Genomic DNA, 25,766 nt, shown 5'->3' with positions numbered 1-25,766 from the left:
AAAAGTTAGCCGGGCATGGTGGCACAAACCTGTAATCCCAGCTACTCAAGAGGCTGAGGCATGAGAATCATGTGAACCCAGGAGGCAGAGGTTGCAGTGAGCCAAGACTGCGCCACTGCACCAGCCCAGCTCCGGACCTCCGCCCGGCCAAAAAAAAAAAAGAAATAAGAGTATTCTTTTGCAAAGATCCATGAAGTCATTGATAAGTACAAATGCAGCAGGTGGTCCAGATACTTAGTTGAGTATTCTATAATGTGAGTCTCTAGATACTACTAGAGGTAGCTTCTGTACAGAAAACTAAAAAAATTAACCCCTAAATTACTAAATTTGTATCACATTTCCTTCTTATCAAACACTCCTCTTACATATTCATTTAAAAAAATCTACACATTGATTCTGATTTTCTTCCAGGTATGACATTTTGCTCCACTTCACAAACGAGCTTTCCAACAGAAGTATCCACATTTAGTCTTCACTTCTTCACCATTCAGTTCACTCTGGGGGATGGGGAGGGTATATTTCTTCTGTTTAGTTCATATTCTCCAGTAACACAAAAGGTCAGGGAATTTGAATATGCCTGTGTCTTTTACTGGCAGGGAGCCCACATGTGTCAGCCTGTTCCTCACTTAAGTTGTCAGTTCATTTGAGGAATTGCTCTTGCTAATATCAACTGCCTAGTCTACACTAGAAAATCCAAGGGACACTTTTTAGGTATCATCTTACCAAACTGCTATACTCTGTAAATATATTAAAAGCCCTGGACTATGCCAATCTTTGTGAAACCTTCTCTAACTCTAGTTTTTGTGACACTCTATTCTCTTGGTTTCTCTCTGATCTCCTTCGGCTCCTAATCCTCCAGCTGACCTTCAAGTAATTTTAAATACTCTGTCCTAGGACAGAGTGCAAAATAGCGCAATCAATAATAACTCATATAGAATTTTAAATATGAATTATGTTTTCTATATCCAAATACGGGAAAAGTTACATAAAAGCTAAATTTCTAACTTCTCTTTTAAAAATGAAATCTCTGGGCCCAGATTTATTTAGTAATAATTATCTGAGCTGAATGAATAGAGGTAGTTCCCTTCAGATAATGTATATTCATTCATTCTCCCTCTCCTCCATCTCCAGTTCATACATCATATCAGTTGCCAGTTATTATTTCACAGTGGGCTGTCTTAAGCCATTATACCACCTACCAGATTCATACAAGCATCATGATCCTGCCATCTAGCTTATTTTTTTAACCTCTTCATATGCCTTCCCATAGCTTTAAATACTATTGATAAATTTATTATTCTTAAATTTATGAATCTAGCCAGAATCTGCTTTGACAAATACCCGACTATGTGACATCACCGCTTGGATGTCTCACATACAATTAAAATTAAAACTGTTCTTTTGATCCCCCTACCACCTCTCCTGCCCTCTGGGAACTTCACTCTCAAGTAAATGGGAGGAGTCATTTTTAACAGCTCTCCCTATATTTTGCCTCTCCCCCCACTCCCTTATCTAATTCACCAAGAATCCGGTTGATTTTCCTTTCAAAACATACCCTGATTGGTCTTCATCTCCCCATTTTCACTGCAATAGCCCCCTAATTTGTCCCAACTTCTATTATTGCCCTAGCCCCTACCACATCTTCCTCATCCAATGCTCTGAGTACAGCGATCTTTCTAAAATATAAATCCATTCATGTCAATCTTTTCAGTTAAAATGCAAAATAAACTCTAACTTTGGATACAAGGGTCTACTCTACCTGGTTCTTGATTGTCCAACCTCTTCTCAATGTCCCTATCCCATTCACTGACTACTATCCAGCTATGCATTTTTTTCTGTTACTACACGTGCCATGGCCCATACAATCTGTTTGCCTATTGTCTTTTTTCTTCCTCACCCAGCTAACTCACCCCTACTCAGCTCATTCTTCATATGCCAGATCAAATGCCACTTCCTCAGAAAGGTTTTCCTGATGTTCCCAATCTAAGGTCAGACTCTCCAGTAATCTTACATCTTTTTTTAAAACAACATTTATCATACTTTATAATTATATAAGGATGCTGACAAAGTGTCCTCCCCGACCCTCAAAACACCCACATACCTTACAATATAAGCTCATTAAAAGCAGAGTCTACCTGTTGTTTATACCAAGCACTTGGCTTTGTGACCAGTATGTAGTAGTTGCTCAAGAAGTATACATATCTCCAATGTATGGAAGCTTAACTGATTCTAATTGAAATTTCTGTGGTAGTACAAGAGATCATTATTTCTGTGGCATGTAAGTGGCTACTGGATTTAGGAAGTTCTGTTACATTTATGATACAGTTAGATAGAATGACTTGAAATTTCCAGTATTTGTTTTAGGCCTATAGAAACAGCAATATCCTGTGGTTCACCTTTTTCTTCCTTTTTCATTTTTTCAGAGCAAAGAATATATGTGCTAAAGCACTGACTTTTCCAGATTATTTTTAATTTTTCAAAATCCTGAGCAATTAGAATTCAAGGGCTACAAATGCTGGATTAGTATCAGATTTGAGTCTCTATGTTCACTTGAATTCAGTCTCTGCAAAATGACATTCTTTTAAAATGTTTATTATTAACCTATGCTCCAGCAATGAAAACTAATGAAGGTAATTAATTACCCTAAATTTTTAAACTTTCCCTCTTTGGGGGAAAACATAAGGTATGTATAGTTAACCTCAACATAGTTTTAGGCTCTGTAAAAGTTTCCTATTAATTAAGACCTTTAATTAGCAATATGGGATATATAAAATAAGTCAATACATTATTTCCGCCCTTAGGGAGCTAATCATCTGGCTATGGATATGAAATTAAAATACAAAGAACTATTACTATAAAAACACACTTAGTAAGAAGTGTTAAACCTGTTTCCTATAGTACATACATGGAACAGTTCAGAGAATAAGAAAAAACAGAATAAGGTAAGGGAAATGATACTTTAGTTTGGCCACACAAGATGGGTAAGATGTGAAAAAATGGAAGCAATAACAAGATTCTAGAGAGAAGGAAAAGTACAAGCAAAGGTAGAAATAAGGAAATATTTGGAGAATAAAGATAAATAAACCAATATGCCATGGATAGAAGATAACATATTAAATGCTAGTTGGATAAGTAAGATAAATGCAAGACAAGATTAAAGTCTTAGACTGACATCTTTATAGCATTCTACAGGTTAGCACTTCCACACATTTTCCTCTACTTGGTCTTCATCAGAACCTCGAAATTTAGGCAGGTCACATTTTACTCACACTAAGGCTTTGAGACATTATAAGACTGGCTCAATGTAAATACAGTTTAATCTGGCATTCAAGGCCCTCCACATTGTGGACACTCAGTCTTATTTCCATTTCCCTCAATCAAGATTGGATTCCTGTCTTACCTGCGTTCTCTTCTTATGCCATTCTCTCTTATCTAACATGGTTTCCTTTCTGCCCAGTCTCCTTTCCTCCAAGGCTAAGTGCAAATGTTTACTCCCTATGAAGCACCCTCAGTTCCAGTAAGTCAACAGTTATTTATTATTTACTCAAGTCAGGTAATATGCTAAGTGCTGGGGATACATGAGATGAATGAGTCAAGCATGAGTTTTAGAGTCTAATGTGAAACCACGCAATAACAGACATCCCTAAATGTGACACGTGTCTTATCTGAAGTCCCTATTTCTTCATCCTTCTTTCTTGGGATTCTATATCATTTTAGAGATGAAGAAACGTCATTACAAAAGTAAAGTAATTTACTGAAGGTCATACTGTTTTAGTAGTAAAGTTAGCCACTCATTCAGGTCTATCTTGGTGAACTACAATTACCACACTGCAATTTGCAACTCAGATTAAAATAGATGAAATAACAGAAAATAAGCCTTAAAGGTCAGCTACTTAATGTTTATCAATGCAGAATATACCTTTTGGTAGTTACGAAGAAAACTATTTTAAAAGTAAATGAATAAATTGCTAAGGAAAGTTTAAACTGCCTTCTTTGAGGGTCTTTAAAATTAGGCCAAATTTTCTTCTATCTGAAATAATTTAATCCTGTCTAAAGACTTAGTGGAAAAGTTGTAATGACTTTAGAAGGTTCTTTCAGTCCTAATATCTAAGCATGAGCAGTGTAGAGAAGTTTAAACCAATTTGAGTTTCTGCATTAGTATGTGAAATTTAAGAAACTAAGTTGAAAAGGGCTCATTTTAGTAAAGCAACGTATTTAATTTTTATTTCACCCTGTTTCCAAAACATCCCTATTCCTACAAACTGATGCATATACTATTTAGCAGAAATTTCTGGCAGTTGTAACTCCCCTAATTCACTTTTCAATGTTGTTTTATTTAAAATAAAGGATGTAAAGGATGCTGGATACTAAACAATATTTTAAAAGGAAATTTTCAAGATGTATTTTTGAAATTCATTAACTCCTTTTGGCTGATTAAACATCCTTTCTAACAGACAGGAACTGCAAAAAGAACTTTTACTTTTGTCCTTGGCCTCCAAGTTCCTGTTTTGTTACTAGATTGACGAGAATCACTGACAACTGCAAATTTTGGCCACTTAAGAATTAGCATGAATTTTCATTTAATTTTTAAATCACTTGCTACACTGAAGCATGACTGGTTAGAGAACAGCAACCATAGGCTGGAGGAGGGATTTTCAAACTTATTACCTATAAGAATCACAAGAGTGTAATAATAAATTCCTGGCTAGAGCTATGAAAAATTTGATATAAATTATTCTCCATTAGCATACCAAAAAGTCACCTTGAAAGACAAAGTTTTACACCAGCTGTCTCCATCTAATTCTTCCTCTTTGATTTTATATTGAACCCATCCTAGGCAAGTTTTTAATCTCCACCACTCACTGCAACAGCTTTCATCAAGGTTACAGATTACTTCTATATTGCTATTAGGTTGGTGTGAAAGTAATTGTAGTTTTTGCCACCTAAATTCAAGGCTTACATGCCATCTTCCTTGACGCCTATCAGCATGAACAGGGGATTATTTCCCACCCCATTCCTTGATGCCCCCTTTACACTTGCTTTCCTGGTTATCAAGACCTCCTGGTTTTCCTTCTCCCTTGCTGTGCGCTCCTTCAGTCCTTTTATACTGCTTCTTTTTCACGTCCCAGTGTCAGGAGTACCTCAGGCTTCAGCTCTTGGATTCCTTGTCTCCTCTTTCTACACTTGATGATCTCATGCAGTCCAATGGCTTTAAATATACCAGCCTTAAATACCATGAGGTGTATTTGCTGCCAACTTCCAAATTTATATCTTCTGTTCAGACTTCTCTGAACCTTAGGATTTTGTATAAGCATACATCCAATTCCACATTTCTCCTGTATGTTTGATAAGCTCCTCCAAGTTCAAAACCAACTCCTGATTTTCCCCCACCAAGTCTATAAATGGCCACAATGGTTAAGAATGATCTTACAGTTGTCAGGTCCAACCCTTGGAGTCATTTTTGAGTTCTCTGCATCTTTTACACTCTGCCAATGAATCTGTTAAATTTTGTCAGCTCTCCATTCAAAATATATCCAGAATCCAACCACTACTCAACATGTCCTCTTCTGCAAACTCTGGTCCTAGCAAGCATTATCTTTTACCTGGATTATTTAATAACGTACTAATGAGTTTGCCTTTTCCACTCTTGTCCATTACAGAAAGGAACAATACTTTAAAAATACAAGTCAAATTTTATCAGTTCTCTGTTTGAATCCTCCCCCCACCACCCTCATTCTCATCTCCTATCCTATCCCTCCTTCTCATTCTGGATTCGGCCGCATTGTTCTCCTTGTTATTTCTTGAACAAGAATAGGTAGCTTGTACTGTAGTCTCAAAAATGTAGCACTCTCTCTTGCCTCTTCCTGGAACACCCCCCAAATTACATGCAAAAATGCAATACACATTAGCATGAGAATCCACAGCTTTCATAAGATTTTCAAAGTAGTCAGTGATAAAAATGTGATTAATAATCTCTAACTTTGCGGCAACATCACAAATACATGTATACTCTTAGTCCCTCAACCTCCCAAGTTATTATATAAACAAGACTTCCACATAACTCCCAGAACACTCAGACGTGGTATAATGAGAAATGCTTGAAAAACACATAAACAAACTTATTATCAAAATGACTCAGATACTGAAATATTTATAGTCACAGCTTACATGTATTTCCTGATATTCATTCAACATTTTAATCCTTTTATATTTTTCAAAGCAACTATAATTTCATCAAACAAGTTTTTAAAAGGGAGAGTAAAACTATACCCCCCAAATCATAACTATAACTTAATACACAAAGACTTAAATATAACTCCTCTATTTTTAAAATATCATAACATTGGAATATACTTTCCAAGTAAACAAAAGATTTCCAAACAAGGTATGGTTGGTAACTGTTTAATACTTAATCTACTGGGGTAAGAAAAGAAACCAATGTTAATTATTTTTTGAAAAAAATACAGTTTTCATCAAATTTACAGAAAGTTTTAAAAATAGCACAACATACTCTCACATATCTTCTACTCAGATTCTCCAACTATTTAATTTTTGTTTTATCAATTTATTTCTACATATAAATGTATAAAAAGTATATATATATAAAAATATAAAAAGTGTGTGTGTCAGGCTGGGCGCGGTGGTTCATGCCTGTAATCCCAGCACTTCAGGAGGCCGAGGAAGGCAGTTCATGAGGTCAGGAGATTGAGACCATCCTGGCTAACACAGTGAAACCCCATCTCTACTAACAATACAAAAAATTAGCTGGGCATGGTGGCAGGCACCTGTAGTCCCAGCTACTCAGGAGGCTGAGACAGGAGAATGGCGTGAACCCGGGAAGTGGAGCTTGCAGAGAGGTGAGATCGTGCCACTGCACTCCACCCTGGGCAACAGAGCAAGACTCCATCTCAAAAAAAAAAGTGTGTCTGTGTGTGTGTATATATATACATATATATTTTTTTTTTCTGTGCCATTTAAGAGTAAATTGAAGACACTATGTCCCCTTACCCTTTCATTGCACTTTCCAAAATCTAGGACAATCTCAAAAATCGGAAAATTTAATACTTACACAACATTACTGTCTGCTCCACAGTCCCAATAAATTTTGTCAATTGTCCCAGTCATGTCCTTTGTAGTTATTTTTCCCCCAGGCCCAGATCTAATCTAAGGAGCATGATTAGTGTTTCTTGACCTTGACTTTTTAAAAAATACCAACCAAGCTGTAAAATGTCTATTGATTTGTCTGATGTCTCCTCATGATGATGTTCGGCTTATACATTTTTGGCAGCACTATCACTGAAGCGATGTTTGTCTTTTTCAGATCATCTTATTAGGATGCACATGATGTGGGTTGTTCCAATATTAGTGGTGTTAGGTTTAATGACTTGGTCTAAGGACGTGCGTGACAAGTTTTCTCATTATTGAATTACTATTTTCCTCTGATATCAATAAGCAATTTGGTAAGATATTCAGAGACATGTAAATATACTTCTTTTTATCAAACTTTCCACCTACTACTTTTAAAGCCCACTAACAATTTCCTAATTTTATCATTATTTGTATATTTATAGTTAGAATACTATGACAAAGAGCCTTCTCTGCTCTTCTATTATTTATTCATTTATTTATTTCTTCATATGTATCAGTCTGGACCTATACAGATTCTTAATTTATTCAATGAGTTATCATCCATTACTATCATTCTCATTTTTATGCTCAAACTGTCCCTGGCTTGGACAATGAGAACCCTTTCAAGTCAGCTTCTGGGTCCTATGATTATGATAACACTTCTACTTTCTGTCACAAGAAGGTCCGGCCTTATCTGTAGCTTTCCTGGACTTAGCCCTAGATTAAGCACTTTTTACGAAAGTCCTGGTTCCTTATGCAGAATAAAATTAGAATAGAAAATCAGGCACTAGGGATGCTGTGTGCTCACTGCTACTGCTGCATCATTGCTCCTAGGAGAGTATAGAGATACAGAAACTATAGTATACATATTATACCTATATAAATATATCTATTCATCTAGTGTAATATATTTAAAAGCATGAATTAAGAAGATATTGCAACTTAACAGCACAACACAATCTAGTCTTCTCGCATTCCACACTATAACTAAATTCCCCAAAAGTGAGAAAACTGTCTCCCTCAATATATTTAATCATTTGGTCACTCCTAGAATATAGAATAAGCAGGTTTAGAACTGCCAGCCCATACTAAGATAAACCAAACCTATCAACAAAATAGTTCAATATTTAACTTCTGCAGTAAAACGAACATACTTTGAGATGCATACATCTTCAGTGCACAATTTAATATTTTGACAAACAGATTAATATACCTGGGTAAACCGTACTTCTATTTATATCCCTTCCCAGATCAACTTCCTTTGGTGTGCACGCATGTACACACACCTGTACATGAAGGGAATCATACAGTTTGTATTCTTCTGGCTCTTTTTTTCTCAGCATAATGTCTACTAGATTCATCCATGCTGTAGGTTATATCAGTAGTCAGTTCCTTTTTGTATCTAATACCCCAATGTGTTTACCAGCGCCCCTGTTGGTGGACATCAGGGTTGTTTCTAGCTTTGGGCTATTAAGAAAAAACTTCCCATAAGCACTCCTGAACAAGTCTTTTTCAGGACATATGTTTTTATTTCTCTTGGATAAAAACCAGAATAGGAATTGCTGGGTAAAAGGGAGTATGTTTAGCATTTAAAAAAATGGCCAACTCGTTTCCTAAAGTGGATATAACATCTAACATCTCCATCAAGCAATGTATGAAAGCTCTTGGTTTTTCACATTCTAGACAAGTTTTATGTGGCCACTCGTTATTCGTGTTATTGTATTGATTTATTTTATTTTACTGATTTTAAAAAACTATTCTATCGATGACTAACGGGGGTGTTAAAATTTCCAATTATGATTATGAATTTTTCCTTATTTTTCTTTTCTTTTTGTCGATTTTTGTTTCATATAGTTTGAAAGTCTTATTATTAGGTGCACAGACATTTGTAACTGCATTGTCTTCTTGATGAACTGACCCCTTTATTATAAAATGTCCCCTTTTATTTCTAGTAACACATCTACTCAAAGTCTGTTTTATCTATGGCCACCTGAGATTCTGTTTACTTAGTATCTGCATTAAGCATCTTTTTCCATATTTTCATTTTCAAAATATTTATATTTGTATTTGAACAGTATCTCTTAGAAACAGTATACAGTTAAGGCTTGCTTTTTAAAAAACTATAGTCTGAAAACCTCTACTGTAAAATTTGGGTGTTAGTCCATTTACAATTATGGTAGGTAACAACATAGCTGTATTTGGGTCTAACATTTGCTATGTGTTTTGCATTGGTCCCACCTGTTTATGTTTCCTTCTCTTCCCCTTCTCTGCCTTTAGGGTTTGCCAAATATATATGTATAGTTAAAATAATTTTTACAAATATAGTCATGTATCTTTTAAAGAAATGAAAAATATATAGTCTTTTACATTTACCTACATTACTATGTCCAGCGTTGTTCATTCCTTCCTGTAAATCAAATTCCTGCTTGGTATCCTTTTCCTTCTGCCTGAAAAACTTCCTTCATTTTAGCTGTTCTTTAGTTCTTTGGATCTTTAGTGCAGACCTGCTAGCAATGAATTAATTTGCCTAAAAATGTTTTTTTAAAACCTTCATTTTTTGAAGCACAGCTTTGCTGTATATAGAATTCTGAGTTGACAGGGTTTTTGTTCATTTATTTATTTTTTTCTTTCAGCCCTTTAAATATGTCATTTTATTATCTTCTGGTCTCCAATTTTTTAAAAAATGAGAAGTCAACTATCCCTCACAACACTGTTACCCTGTGTGTAACACATTGTTTCTCAAGGCTGCTTTTTCAAGATTTTCTCTTCCGTCACTAGACTTCAGTGGTTTGACTACAGTGTTTCTAGGTGTGATTTCCTTTATATTAATCTTATTGTTCACTGTGCTTCTTGAATCTGTAGCTGCTTTTTTACTCAATTTGGAAAATCTGTGGTCATTATTTCTTCAGATATCTTTTCGTACTCGTTTTCTTTCTACTCTCCTTTTGGAACTCCAAATGTACACGTTAGACTCCCAAATACAGTAGCAGTAATACATAATGCCCACGAATAAGCTCATCTAAATACAAAGTAAATATATAAGCCAGATCAGTTTAGGATAGTTTCCATGAAAAATTTTATGTATTTGCTGACAAACTCTCTAAATACAGCTCAGTAAAATATTATTAAAACATGGTTTAAACATTATTATATGATAGAGCTATGTTTCAGACTCAGGTTACAGGCTAAAACTAGCAATGAATACACATTTAGTACTTAGAATGGACTACACGAACTGATTTTTTTTTGTGTAAAAAAATTACCTTCCAACAGAAAAAGCACATTTAGCATATTCTTTTTTTAAATGTAACCCTACTCTCTGATCTCCTTTCTGAAAACTCAAGTTTTTATCTTTTACCCTAGTTCAAAAAGGCTTCCTAATTGGCCTTCTCAAGCTATTCTCCTTACTACTGCCAGAATCTGCAAGAGGTAATTTTTTTAAAGCACTTACATGCTAGGCACTTTGCTAAAGGCTTTACATACATTTCCTCACTTGATCTCCATGACAACTTGACAAAATAGGTATTACAATTTTCATCATCTTACGTATGTTGGAACAGGCTTACATAAGTTAACTCACCCAAAGTCATGCAGTTATGGAGTGACATAATAGAATTTGGAGGCCCAATGCCTGCATTCTTAACTACTTTATACTAATACTGTATGAAAAAATATTTCATTCATTTACAACTCATCAATTAGGTGTAAGACATTGTTCTTGGCAATTATTATACAAGTGAGCACAAGACACATGGAATTTCTACTGTAATTAGACATAACCCTACTCTCATATTTATCTATTATGATAATTGCTAAGAATGAGACTTTCAGGATACAGTAAGAACATGAAAACGTAAAGTATGGTGTATGTAAGGAATACATGCTTTTGTAGTTAGAAAATGTCTCTGCTTTACCATGGTTTTCTAGGCTAATAATAAGATGCTGCTCACTTTGAAACCTTCCAGTGCACATGGATACCCTTAGACTACCTTCTCACAGCCAGCTATTCATGTGCCTTATTGCCTCAGTAAATGTGCAGCCCTGTTTTTCAAGCAAGGAGGACCCTAACAGGATCCAAAAAGGGTCTAGATCTGTGCCAATCAAAATGTGGTCCCAGAAACACCGCTGGTCTGCAAAACTGCTTATGAGTTTGTGACAACATAATACTGAAACTGGATTTAGAAATATTTGAAACACACATAGCAAATTAGGCTGTATATCTATTTGTATGCCTTTTTAAATTTTCTCTTTTGTAATTCATTTATTACTTGCATTTGTATTTTACAAAATCATCTGCAAAGAATTGAAAATTAAAAAAAAAAAAAAGGCTGAACCGTTATCACAGAGAGTTTGAGAAACATTGTCCTGGGCTATGTATCTGGGGCCAAGTACTTTATATTTTTCTGACCCTCAGTTTTCTCACTATAATTCAGAGTTGTGAAAGATGAAACAAGGTGTCTAAGCATAGTGCCAGGCTAATGTTAGGTACTGCCAATGCATCCCTTCCCTACATTTCATTAATACATCATGTATCATCAGAGTTATTCTGTTTCTCTTTCCAGGTGAGAAACAAAATAAGCTCAATGAGGGTAGAAAACATATTCATCTCATTCCCTCAAATAGCAAAAACTCCATATATAAGAATAGCATTATTTTTCACCTGTAATTTTCATGTTCTACCTAACTTGGCAGTATTAATCTTAACCAAAGATTATGAATGAAAAATAGTAAAATGTTATCTGTTCCTCAAACACTGCTAGTAGTAAAATGAATCTAAAATACAATGAAAGGAAGCCTATCAATAATATTGGCCACAAACAGATTACACAAGATGCTATAGTAGAAAAAGAAAATATTTATGTTGACTCTATAACTAAAACTGGGCACTGATTCCAAGAGAACTACAGTTATGTAACAACAGAGCTAAAGCTTACATAACAGCAAATTTAATTAAAATGCTGTGATGGAATGATAATAAGGCACAGTTAAAAGAGCTAAATACATATACCTAAAATAGAGATAACTGAGAAATAGAATAGTGGCAGACAAAATATTAAAAAATAAAAAAACAAAAATGTTGAAGGACTAAAGAAAATACTTTAGTTTTATACGAGTAATGACATGAAATTAAAAGGAAAAAAAATCAAGAAATTACCAAGAAAAATGTCATTGAGTAAATGAGATCTATTACATTTTAGAAAAGTTATGAAATATAATAATTTATATATAAACAAGCGTAAGGCATTTTTCCATCTACAGATTAAAAATGAAACACTATAGCAACTTTTCAAGCAGAAACTAATCAAGAAGACAAAGCCCCCTCTTCAAGTACTTGCAATATAATTTATTCAAAAATATAACTCACAAAAATGAAGTCAATACATTCATAGTGTAATATTCATAAAGTTAGAACTCTAAATACAGGTGGGGGAGAGCTGAGAGAATGGAGAAATTCATGTAAGGACTAGAATAATGTAGGTGAGACTTGAAGAGAAGATAAAACTTAGGCAAGGCCAGTTAAAAACACATTTCCAAAGGTGAAAAAAGAGAAGACAGTGAGCAGCCTGGTCTACAAAGCAGGACTAGCAAATAGGGCTGCAAGCAGAGTACGGAGCATGACAGAAAACCTGAAAATCCGACAGAGGAGCTTGGACTTGCAGTGTTAGGAAATAAGAAGTTCTTGTAGGTTCTTCAATGACAGAAGAATGAATTGCAGAGAAAAAAGCTCAACATAAGATGAATTAGTTATGTAAATTGCATAATTCATCTTGTGAACCAGTGGCGTTTTTGAAAAGGGATGGAATTTTAAGTAAAAATAACTTAATTAGAATATCCCAAATCATCATGTACAGATATCACACAAAAGGCTTCGGTTATTCAGGTTGTTTACATCTTGTATTAGTCTGTTTTCACTGCTATAAAGGAATACCTGATGTTGGCTAATTTATACAGAAAAGAGCCTTCACATTCCGCAGGCTGTACAAGCATGGGCCCAGCATCTGCTTGGCTTCTGGTGAGGCCCAGGAAGCTCTTACTCATGATGGAAGGCAAAAGGAAGCCAGCATGTCGCAAGGCAGGAGAGGCAGCAAGAGAGACGCCAGGCTCTTTTAAACCACCACTTCTCACATGAAATAACAGGGCGAAAACTCACTTATTACCATGGGGAGGGCACCAAGCTATTCATAAAAGATCCACCCCCATGACGACTCCTCCCACCAGGCCTCACCTCCAACACTGAGGATCACATTTTAACATGAGTTTCGAGGGGGACAAACATCCAAACTATACAATTCCACCTCTGCTCCTGCTCCCTTAAATCTCATGTCCTCCTCACATTGCAAAATATAATCATCCCTTCCCAATAGTCCCTTAAAGATTTAACTAATTGCAGCATCAACTCAAAAGTCCAAAATCTCATCTAAGAATCAAGGCACATTCCTTCTACCTGTGAGCCTGTAAGATTAAAAGCAAGTTATTTACTTCTAAGAAAGAATGGTGGTACAGGCATTGGGTAAGCATCCCCATTCTAAAAGGGAGAAACTGCCCACAAAAAGGCACTATAGGCCCCACACAAGTCCAAAAACCAACATGGTAGACATTAAACTTCAAAGTTTCAAAATAATCCTTGACTCCATGACCAGCATCCAGGGAACACTGGTACAAGTGGTGGCCTTGGGCAGCTCTGCCCCTATGGCTTTGCAGGGTACAGCCCCTGGGGCTGCTCCTACAGGCTGGAGTTGAAAGCCTGCACCTTTTCCAAGCTCAGAGTGCAAGCTGCCAGTGGCTCTACCATTCAGGTAGGTCTGGGTGGTGGCAGCCCCGCTCCTACAGCTCCACTAAGCAGTGATCCAGGTGGGACTCTGTGTGGGATCCCATTCCAGACCCCTCCAACTATCTGGAATCCTTTATCCACCAACAAAGATGCTACTTTATTCTAGCACCAGTGCAAGGCAAAGGGGCTTAGGGAGCAGGCTGGGTAGTGAGATAGGGGGTAAAAAAAATCCCTTTACCCTTACTCTTTAGTAACCTTAATATCTAAACAAATCCCATCCCATCACCCCAATCTCACATGAAGCCTTCTCATTGGCCTCATTTACAGTTTTGCCCTAGTTACTATGTTCAAAAAACTAAGGCAGCTGGTTCTTCATTAATGGTAGCTAAAAGTAAACCTAGATTTTTCTTCTGAAATACAGATAAATTAATGTAGTTTATGTATGTGTAAGTGTTACATATTCCTTAAGTGAAAAGAACCTATTACTCACTTTAGATTTCTGGAAATTTTGTTCTCTTTCCTATGATTATTACTTTACCTGTTAGCTGGATTCACCATTGTTAGCAGTTATAACTTTAAAGGATTATGTGCTTGCTTCTAAAATACATAGGGGAAGGTAGCTTCCCCAAATAAGAACTAGGAGAGGGCAGATCACAAGGTCAGGAGATCAAGACCATCCTGGCCAACACAGTGAAACCCCGTCTCTACTAAAATACAAAAAATTAGCCAGGCATGGTGGCGCACACCTGTAGGCCCAGAGCACAATAAACCATGTGGCATTCTGATCTGCTACTTTGCCTTATCATGATCCTCTCTTCTGGTATCTTGAATTTCCATTCACATCTATAAATGTGTTTATTAACTTCTTCCTCTTACATTGCAAAAATAGGTGTTTACCAAGGGTATTTATTTAGTCATCTTCTCATTCAAAACAATCCACTTACCTGAAGGGTTTGTCTAATCTTATAACTTGAATTGTCCCCTCTACTTTGCTGTCTTTTGCTTATTTCCAAGAGGCTTCTGGTAATTCCTTTTTGGCTGTCATACTTGCACCTCAAATTTTAAAATCTAAGTTTCAATATATTATTGTTTCTCAAATCAAAAACAACTCATCATGTACAATTCTCCACCTCTCAACTAAGGCCCACAGTTAATAATCAACCAGTTTTTTTTTTCTTTTTTTTTTTTTTGTCAAATGTTTTTGTAGTTCTCCCTCACTTCAGTTCATTGTACAGACTCCTATTATACAAAGCACCCCAAGGCATAGTTCTTTACTCAAAATACAAATTGAAGATTGTAGGTCTTCCATCATCTGTCTGACCTGGCTTATGACTTACTCTTCTAATCTGAATTCTCACTATTCTCCTTCACCTACGTGGTACTCTCCAAAGTTCTACTGAACCACTCAAAGCTTTCCATCATGCCATGTTTATATTACCTCTGTATCCCCAAGTATTTAGCATAGTGCCTCACACTAGTAAAACAGAGAAGAAAAGAAAATTTGGATAATTAATAACAGGAGATGAGGTAAAACGGAGTTAAAAAGGTGGATCCATAAGGCTATCAGAATATAAAAAGGTAATACCCATTGAGTAACAGTTCAAGTTTTCACACTCCAGGTATCAGTTCTCCTTTATATGACTCTGTATAAGAGTATAAAATATCTGAGAGCAGTGGCTCTAAATGGGCATTGCCCCATACCCTAGGGTAGGGCTGTTTTGAAATATCTCAGGTGGTTTCTGGTTAGCTCAATTACTGGGAAATGCCACTGGCAGTGTGCGACCAAGGGCCAAAATTGCTCCGCGTTTTGAAATAAAAGGGACAGTCACATTACAAAAAAAAGTCCTGGCTGGACTTGGTGGCTCACGCCTGTAATCCCAGCACTTTGGGAGGCCACGGCAGGTGGATCACGAGGTCAGGAGATTGAGACCATCCTGGCCAACACAGTGAAACCCCATCTCTGCTAAAATACAAAAAATTAGCCAGGTGTGGTGGCGCACACCTGTAGGCCCAGCTACTTGGGAGGCTGAGGCAGGGGAATCGCTTGAACCCAGGAGGTAGAGGTTGCAGTGAGACGAGATTGTGCCACTGCACTCCAGCCTGGTGACAGAGCGAGACTCAGTCTCATAAAAAAAAAAAAAAAAAGTCTTTCATTTGTCACAACTTTGAAATGTCCCGTACAACTTTCATGCTGGCAAAACCCCTGCTTATACTCATCAAGCTTAGAGAGTAACTTCATTTTGAATATAAACAAAAAATAACTTTCTGCAGTTTTGCTATACAGTCTTTTACAAAAATGCCTTATACAGTGACTGTACTTTGTTTTGTTTGGGACTTTACTAAGAGCTACTCATCATTTTGAAAAAAAAGTTCGATCACAAAAAACAACATTGCCCATAGTGTTCAAATCACTCATATAACACATATGTATCAATCTCATTTATAACTCTTTCTTTTTCTAGATTAATATATTCCCTCTCAGAAAATAAATTCTCCATATGAATGGTAAAGCCTGTTATGGTGAAAATAATACTGAACTTAAAGTAGTAAATGTGTCATTTAGCCCCATTTGCCCATGTATATACAATGGTTATGTGCTTTGCTTACCTTAGAGTCATGGGAATCAAATTGATAAAATGAACAGAAAGTATGTTATCAAATATTAAGTCCTATATGCATTTTACAAGGGAAACAAACCATTAACAATAATGCTGACTAGAAATTAAACAGAAAAAAAGTCATAAAAAGATTCTACCTCCAGTCCCAGTGTGTTGGTTCATGCCTGTAATCCCAGCACTTTGGGAGGCCAAGGTGGGCGGATTACCTGAGGTCAAGAGTTCGAAACCAGCCTGACCAACATGGTGAAACCCCGTCTCTAGTAAAAATACAAAAATTAGCTGGGTGTCGTGGCATCCGCCTGTAATCCCAGCTACTAGGGAGACTGAGGCAGAAGAATCACTTGAACCTGGGAGGCGGAGGTTGCAGTGAACCGAGACTACGCCATTGCACTCCAGCCTGGGCAACAAGAGCAAAATTCCAACTCAAAAAAAAAAAAAAAAAAAAAATGATTCTACCTCAAGTATGTTGAACAAATTACAGTGTAAAAACTTGACAACAAACAGGATTAGTAATATGTTAATACTTAGTAAGATCAAACTGTAAACCTGTGCTGTCCAATACAGTAGTCACACATATGCTGAAGTGTAAAATACATGCTGGATTTAAAGAACTTATTACAGGCCAGGTGCAATGGGGTTCACACCTGTAATTCCAGCACTTTGGGAGGCGGAGGCAGGCAAGATTGCTTGAGCTCAAGAGTTCGAGACCAGCTCGGTGAAACCATGTCTCTACAAAAAAATACAAAATTAGCCGGCTATGGTGGCTTGTGCCTGTAGTCCCAGATACTCAGGAGGCTGAAGCAAGAGAATTGCTTGAGCCCGGGGAGGCTGAGGCTGCAGTGAGCTGAGATCACACCACTGCACTCCAGCCTGGGCAACAGAGCAATACCCTGTCTCAAAAAAAAAAACACAGAAATAAAAATAGAGAACTTAGTACAAAATTAAAATACATTATTGGAAATAATTTACTTTTTAAAAATGGCTAATAAAAAATGCAAAATTACATTTTTGGCTTGCATTAATTTCTGACAGACATTCTGCTGTAAATAAACAATGCAATAACAATATTGATAAACTGAAACATTACTGATCTTCAGCTAATAAGACAATAAAGAATGTACACTCACTTCATCAGTGAGTTCTCCAAATACTGTTATGACATCTATCAAAAGACTTGCAGTATAGAAGGACTTGATCATGTTTCTGGAAGAGAAAAGAGAGCTGGTCTAGTTTAAATATGAAACACATTAAAATGTAGTTTTGTCATTTAGCTATAAGAAAAAAATTCCTATCTTTATAAAAGCACTCTGAAATTAATGTTTTAAATAAAATCAGATTTCAAGAAAGTAACAAAAATGGTTTTCTAATCTGTTACTATGAGAAAGTAACAAGGCTCACATTACAAGTAAATGTACTACGGCAAGATTTTTTGTATGTTTTTGACTTTAGAAAAATGTAATTATAGTATTATCTGACTCCATATCAAACCATAATGTATTTCTTTACATGTAAATATTATACTGATAAATCATTTGAATTGACTGGGGTGGGTACCTTCAAAACCAAAATCATCAGGCAAGGCTGTGATTTTGGCTAAAATCAACTCAGATTTTACTAAATGTTAAAAAACAGCTGAGTATATTTACTAAGTAAATAAATCTGCCCTGGGTATTTCTTCTTTCAGCCATTTTCTTTTAAGAGAAAGGCCAGAATTTCTAACCTAAAATCACCATTGAGGTTTGATAATTTTTCCTAAAAAAACCTAAATCAATCAGCAGGTTAGAAAGTGTTCCAGAGAAAACTAGTTAATTTTGGTTATACAGTTACAAAATTAATAAAATTATTTTTCTCTTTCTTTACTTACTTGTGAAATCGTCCAGCACGATCTTCATTGTCTGCATACAAAAACATTTTCAAAGCATAATTCTCCAAATGGGCACAACCCACTATTTCTTGAGTAATAGCTTCATTATCACCCAACTGCTTCTTTAGCTAAAATAAAATCAGATACATAGCTTATGATTTTGGACTCTTAGAAGTGTTGACTTAATTAAAACAATTCTAATAATCATTTTAAGTAAATTATTTTACATTCATTTCAATAAAAGATGTTATCAATGAAATCTTGCAAAAAGAGTTGCTATGCCTCAGCCCAATGCATTTAAAACAAAATCCAATGCTTACAACTTTGAAGAAACACACTTATGATAAACTGAAAATATAATTTAGCTCTAACAATCAAAATAACCAAGCATAAAAAGATAATATATCCAATTAGCCATGTGAAGGAAGCATCAAATATTTCAAAATCATGTTTTACTACCCAAACTATGTTACCCTAAAAATAGAATTAGAAAATAATTTCTAGGCATATATAACTTAAAATTTTAATTTATTCCCATTTCAATTTCTGTCAAATCTAAAAAAAATAAGACTAGAAGGTTCATCATGTCGTAAAACAGTATCTCTCAGCCGGGCACAGTGGCTCACGCTTGTAATCCCAGTACTTTGGGAGGCCAAGGTGGACAGATCACGAGGTCAAGAGATCGAGACCATCCTGGCTAACACGGTGAAACCCTGTCGCTATTAAAAATACAGAAAGAAATTAGCTGGGCATGGTGGCGGGCGGCTGTAGTCCCAGCTACTCGGGAGGCTGAGGCAGGCGAATGGCATGAACCTGGGAGGAGGAGCTTGCAGTGGGCCGAGATCACGCCACTGCACTCCAGCCTGGGCGAATGAGCAAGACTCCGTCTCAAAATAATAATAATAATAATAGTAATAATAATAATAATATCTCTCAGAGCACATAGTGTGAAAAACAAAAAAGATCTAATTCTAAGTAAGGTATAACATGACAAACTCAGAATCAAATTATGGAAGCTTTTAAAAATTAGACAAATATATACCTGCAATCAACGCAACTTCTATCTGTAAATTTTTAGCCCTTTTCTATAGACACAATAATTTAAAGCATTTAAAAAAAGTTCCTAATTTTTACTCAGACTACAATACAGGAATAAAATAACTCTCTGGAGTATCAGATCTGAGCATCACACTAGTTAATTAACAACTGCTTTTTTCAAAGATGTTATAAAGTAAAAAATTAAATTAAAACAAGCCCCAGGATTTTTCATAAAATCAGCAAAGTAAATACTTTCATAACTAAACAGAATAACTTATAGTCCAGAAGAGATTTAATGCTGAAATTTAAGGAAATTTTATCTATGTTTATCCTGAACAAGAACAGAAAAAAGAAAAAAAAATCCCCACAGATAACAGTAATTTGTGTATCCAAACTGCAAAATCATTTGTAAAGGCAGATTTCATTGTAGAATAATTTTAGTGAGAGTAGGCCACTTCATCTCATCTTCATCAGAAAATATCTGACTGCAAAAACATAATATACTTGAAGTTTTGAAACTGTAATACAAACATCAAAGTGTGCCCTCACCATGTAATAAATTTATCCTACCTGTCATTTAATGTAGATAGTGATAAATTCTTGATGAGTCCCTTTATAAATGTGATTTTACACTTCAGAAAACTGTTTGAATTTTGTCTTATCCGAGAACTATTATCTGAGCTACTACTGCTATACAGTGAAGTTAATAAAGAGACATTATACTATACAAAATGCTAGAGCTGGATTTTACAAATATACTGCTATGTGTGAGAAACATTCTCCCTTCTACCCCAACCCATTCCCTAAAAAGAGAGTACTCAAATTTATCTTTTATCCATAGAAGCAGCTGTAGAAATGAAGGCCAGATAGGGCTCCAGGAACAGCTGAATTTCCTCAGTGCTGCCATGAGGCTGATTTTGTGTAGTCAACAGTAGCACACGACAGGAGTCAGTAAGCCAGAGAGCCACACCAAGTGAGAGAGAACACTACTGCCCATGGCTGCTTTATACAACTAGGTAGGAAGTTATGTCTTCGCATAAGTCTTGTTTGAATCGTAACCTCCTAATACATAAAAACAATGAAAACAATAAAAATCTCTGGGCTGATGAGTGTAATTGTTTTCATTTTGGTTTTTGTCTATATTTTCTCTAAGCAAAATAATACAACTGATAGAATAGATTTCTAATTCTCCTGAGGTTGGATACCTAAATAAGCAAATAAAAAGTAAGTCACGACTATTAATGTAACAGTCTTGGAGGAGATGAATTAATGAGCGTACCCTGACTTTGTTAAAAGAGAAACCAGGTATGGCTGGGTCCAGGAGTTACAAGACAGAGTCCTCATTACTAACTGTGACTACTAAGGTTGGCACTGCCTTCTTTATGCACTGACATCCAATCCAATAGGCACTTCTCAAAAAGTACCTCTACAGTGATCTGTGAAGTTATATTAGGTTCAAGAAGGTGACTAATTAGTCTTCTACCACATTCCTGCTAGGAGGGAAGGATGCCTAAACCATAAGAATATCTTGCCCTGGGACCCCAGAGAGGGAGGAAGAAAGGATAAGTAATTGGCATCATTTCCTTCATTGTTCCTTTCACTAAATACACAGCCCATTATTTCATTATTATAAGAAATATTGAGATTCCCAAATTAATCACCCACGTGACTGCAAGGGAAGGTTACAAAGGGTTTTTCACGGCCGGGCATGGTGGTTCATGCCTGTAATCCCAGCACTTTGGGAGGCTGAGGTGAGTGTATAACTTGAGGTCAGGAGTTTGAAACCAGCCTGGCCAACATGGTCAAACTCCGTCTCTACCAAAATATACAAAAATACTAGCCAGGCACGTTTAGCGTGTGCCTGTAGTCCTAACTACTTGGGAGGCTGACGTAAGAGAATTGCCTGAATCTGGGAGGTGGAGGTTGCAGCAAGCCGAGAGATCACGCCACTGCAATGCACTCCAGCCTGGGTGACAGAGTGAGACCCTGTCTCAATTTAAAAAAAAAAAAAGGAGCGTGTTTTCACTTATAAAAGGATGAGCCAAAGGCCATCTATAATAATGTGGAACAAGATATGATGGCATATGCAAAGATACTTGAACATACTTTAATTAACACTCATAACCCCTCTGGAAGTATACAGCAAATAAATGAAAAAAAATTATGTCTAGTTTTCCCTCAGGTATAATGGCATTGTTTGACTGTTGCCAAGGGAAAGAACTAAAATGACAACACAGACACGCAAATAAATAAAATGGTATTTTAACCATCACCAGAAAATAAATGATCAGTGTTTAACTTACAGCTTCTAACTGATCCATTAACTTTGATAAAAATTTGCGACATTCAGGAGTTTTACTATCGATCTTCATTCCAGTCTGCATTGCGTATAAACGACCTAGAAAGAAAAGTAAGATAATTTGAACAATTTCATTTTTAAACATCCATGTTTATGAGTGTTTAAAATGTAACTGCTAATAAATAATTTAAAATTCAAGTAAATTTAGAAATAAAACTGATTTACTATGGAAGTTATAAACCTAAAAAGCACAAAAATATTATCCAAAGAATGCAAGACATTCATAATGATAAATTTTATCAAGTAAGGCCTTCTCTTTTGGTATTATGTTAAAAAAAAAAAAAAGAGGACTAGGTATGTCCTAAGCTGTCAAAGGCACCTATAATTTAATTGGTAAGACAGAGCACACAGCAAACAACCATATGTACAAGAGCACCTGCCAAGTGCCAAATAAGTGATACTGACAAAATATACAAAATGGGCTGGGATAGTGGGAAAAGAGACTTGAACTGAGGTTTATAGAAAGAATTGCTATAGTAATTTTACATATACTCTCTCTTTGAATAAATATACCTTCTCTTTAAAAAGTTAATAAAAACAACTGAGATAAGGCTAAACCTAAATAGCTGTCATCACAATTTTAGTCGCTTTCCCAGTGATAAGAACTGTGAACAGTTCTGGTGGTAACTGCTGTTACCACTGATGTATACATACAACGTCTGTAATTTACCCCTTACATTCAACAATATGTCCTGGAGATCTGTGGCAGTGCTAATGTTCTACAGGATAAATGCATCATGCTAACAAAAGCACATTTAGGTAGCTCTCAAATTTTCATTACAACTGTTGTGCATAAATGCAACAACAAAATGCAACGAAGTTTTTGAATGAAGATTGATAGTAAAACTTCTGAATTGCAAAATACCTCCTTGGGCATAATGCAAGAGAGTTCCCAGGGGAACCAAGAGGTGAAATTCCTGGGTCATAGTCTCTGTGCCTGTTTCATTTTGAGACCTACTGTTAAGCTGCCCCCCAAAAGAAAAGTATCAATACACGGTTCTATCTGCAACGTATACAAGCACTCATTTTGCCTAAACTCACAAAAAACTTATTAAACTTACATTCCTATCAATCTGAAGACTAAAAACACTCTGTTTGATTTTATATTTTCCTAACCACTAAAAAAACTATTAGATATTTACTGAATAGCTCCATATTCTCCTTTATGAATTAAGGATAGCTATCAAAATAAAATACTCTTCTGCCAAATTGGTTTGCTTTTAAATAAATTGACTTGTAACAATTCTTTATACAGCATGAAGTAGAGATATAACGTTCCTCCACCAAAGGGAATCTTCTATGTATTTATCCTGTCTCTACCCTAACTAGAATTTACACTCCATGATGACAAGGATATTAGTCTATTTGGTTTGCTGATGTATCCCTGGCATCTAGGACAGTGGTTGGCCCTTGATAAACATTTTCTGAATAGACAAACACATGAATGAAAGAATAGCTCATTCTGTCCTACTGATTTAAATGTCATTTTTATCATTCATTATAATACATTAAGTTTCCATGGGATAATAGGGCCCAACTCTGTATCCTGCCTACCCTGCTGTGTTATTCTATGGGTCTACCATTGTTTAATTTACTAGAGGTTTATAACAAAGCTGAATATCTGTTACTCTCAGAATTACCAATTCAATTATGTTTACATGTCAAAAATTCTCTTTAAAAATTAATATACACATGAAACAGTTACCTATTTATCATATCTGTGTGTTTTTAATTTTAATGGTTTTATCCAGAGGAAACTGCTTTTTAGTGCTTAGGCTTTGAGGGCTATCTCATACTACAGAGCTTGAAGTTTAATTTAATAATGTATTCATAACCACATATCAATTTTAAGAATACGATCCATCTAGGTATTAAGGAGAGAGAGAAAAAAAAACAGAGTTCCAAAAGTGTCACCGAGATTTACTGCACTACCAGTGTAGTGCACGTTGCTTTCACTGCACACTAACTAGCACTGAAGATCACTTTTACATACAAAGGGATGCTAATTTGATCTCAGATCAAATGTTATCTCCTTACAAGGTAATATCTATAAATCTTAATGTGCTCTTTCCTCCTCAAATGTAAGCTTACTGTATCTTACTGTATTGCCAAAATTTCCCAAAGAATATTAGGTATCCTTTCTCTTATTTTTAAGAGGATGCTTCTAGCAGAAAGTAGGATCAGTTCCATGCCAGGTGGCTCATATTCCCCTAAGAGAGCCACCACCCTACGCTATACTGAAGCTAGCTAGGCCTTTGAGACCCATATGATCCCAGGGATTGGCAAAACAATTGGCTAGAGTATGGAAAATAAAATATTAGCATTTCTATTGATATTTTATCTAATTCTTTAAAAATTTCTATTTTATATATCTCTTATAATACAGTATTAGTACATCAATATGTAAATGTAATTCATAAATAATTTACATAACATATTGCAGATTTGTATTCAATGTTTTTTCTAACTCATATGGATAGGTGATCAAAAGGTCGAGACTTGCTGCTTTATGGCATCCTCACTCCTCTCAATTATGAACTATGTTTTCTTGCCCCAACCTAGCCCATGCCTCTTCCCCACACCCCCATGCCTTCTACCAAAATCCCGTGGAACCACTGCTTTTCATCAGCATACTCCTCTACATTTTCTAATTCCTTCTCCTTCTCTGTCTTAATTAAAAGCAGTTGTCACTTGAAGAAATCACTGTATTTGCAGTCCTCTTCAGTAACTTAAAAAAAAAAATTTCTCACATACCTCTTTAGGACCAGCAAAGCTGCTATATTATTACTAAGGAGTTGTAACATACCTAGCCAAAAGAGGACATTTCCCAGTATTCTCCAAAGCAAAATACGGCCATGTAACCAAGACTAATATTATATTCCCAGAAATAGTTAGGAAAGACTGTTGTAATGTCTCCATAAAAGGGAGAATGACAGCAGGGAAAGATCTTGCAGACCCTCTCCCTTTTTTCCTCCCTACTACCTAGAATACAAATACTAGATGACTGAAGCCCTAGTACCTATCTTGGGCTACAAAGCAACCTTGGAAGTGTGCTGGCTGGTAGATTTGAAACTGGAATCAGCTGGGGTCCCTGATGACTTAATGGAATTGGTATTACTAGCACAGGGTACTGCCAACATCAGACTTTCTTTACATTAAAGAGTAAATCCTTATTTTACTTAGCCAATGTTATTTTGGATTTTCTGCAATAAGCAAGTAAATTGAATTCAAGTGTAAACACAGCCCATGTTCTCAATTCTTATTGACCCTGACCTCCAACAATTTTATGTGCTCTCTTTCACTCAGTGGTCATTCTATAATTAAACTCCCATCTCAAACTACTGCCAAAACCAATACATCAAGCGCCCACTCTCTAAACATAATCTCCTCTTCTTCCAACATTCAACTATGCACATTACTACAGGTTTCCAGTTCACTGGCTTCTTACTACTTCTTCATTATGATCAGTCTTCTCCCCTTTAACTTCCCTCTGCAACTAGCTTTGATGTTACATTTTAAGACCTTTATTTTACTATCTCCTTCTACCTCTAAATTTTTTTATTACATCCCTCTGGCAAAAGCATACTCATACATAAACCCAACTATCCTCTTTCTCTATATCTGCATCCAAGCAGCAGAAACTGATGACAGATTGTCATCATTACAAATATCGTAATTATCAGTCTCAAATGGGCTTGATACTTGCTTTCCCAACATCCCAATTGACTATTTCAAACACACTTTAATCTCTAGGACAATCACCTTACCCAAACATACATACACATCAGGTAATTATTCATGATCTAAATGTACACTGGCCAATATGATAAAATGATAATTTGAAGGATGGTACTACCGACAGTGTCATCTCCCCACAGGTCTTTCTCTCTCTTTTTTTTAACCATAGTAGTGAACACTATGTGAGGCCTACCACTCATGGAGCAGAGTTAGCTACTTAATAGATCAATTTTGGGAAGAAATAGAGGG

At 35.9% G+C, this 25,766-nt stretch overlaps 1 protein-coding gene across 3 annotated transcripts in view; it reads right to left on the bottom strand.

Annotated features, from left to right (window-relative positions):
* The window catches only part of VTA1 (vesicle trafficking 1), a 72,740-nt gene that overhangs the window by 31,308 nt on the left and 15,666 nt on the right, over positions 1-25,766 (bottom strand). For all 3 annotated transcript variants that reach the window (XR_010116940.1, XM_055265790.2, XM_055265800.2), the window contains exons 2-4: positions 21,724-21,818; positions 18,383-18,510; positions 17,646-17,721 (exon numbers count right to left, since the gene is read on the bottom strand). Coding sequence is in view for 2 of the 3 variants with exons in the window: in XM_055265790.2 (XP_055121765.1) it covers positions 17,646-17,721; positions 18,383-18,510; positions 21,724-21,818 (299 nt within the window). In the remaining variant the exon portion in view is untranslated. The remainder of the gene's footprint in view (positions 1-17,645; positions 17,722-18,382; positions 18,511-21,723; positions 21,819-25,766) is intronic.

The sequence above is a fragment of the Symphalangus syndactylus genome, chromosome 2, assembly GCF_028878055.3.
Source record: "Symphalangus syndactylus isolate Jambi chromosome 2, NHGRI_mSymSyn1-v2.1_pri, whole genome shotgun sequence".
Classification (NCBI taxonomy): domain Eukaryota; kingdom Metazoa; phylum Chordata; class Mammalia; order Primates; family Hylobatidae; genus Symphalangus; species Symphalangus syndactylus.
This window is presented reverse-complemented; position numbering and strand designations above follow the sequence as displayed.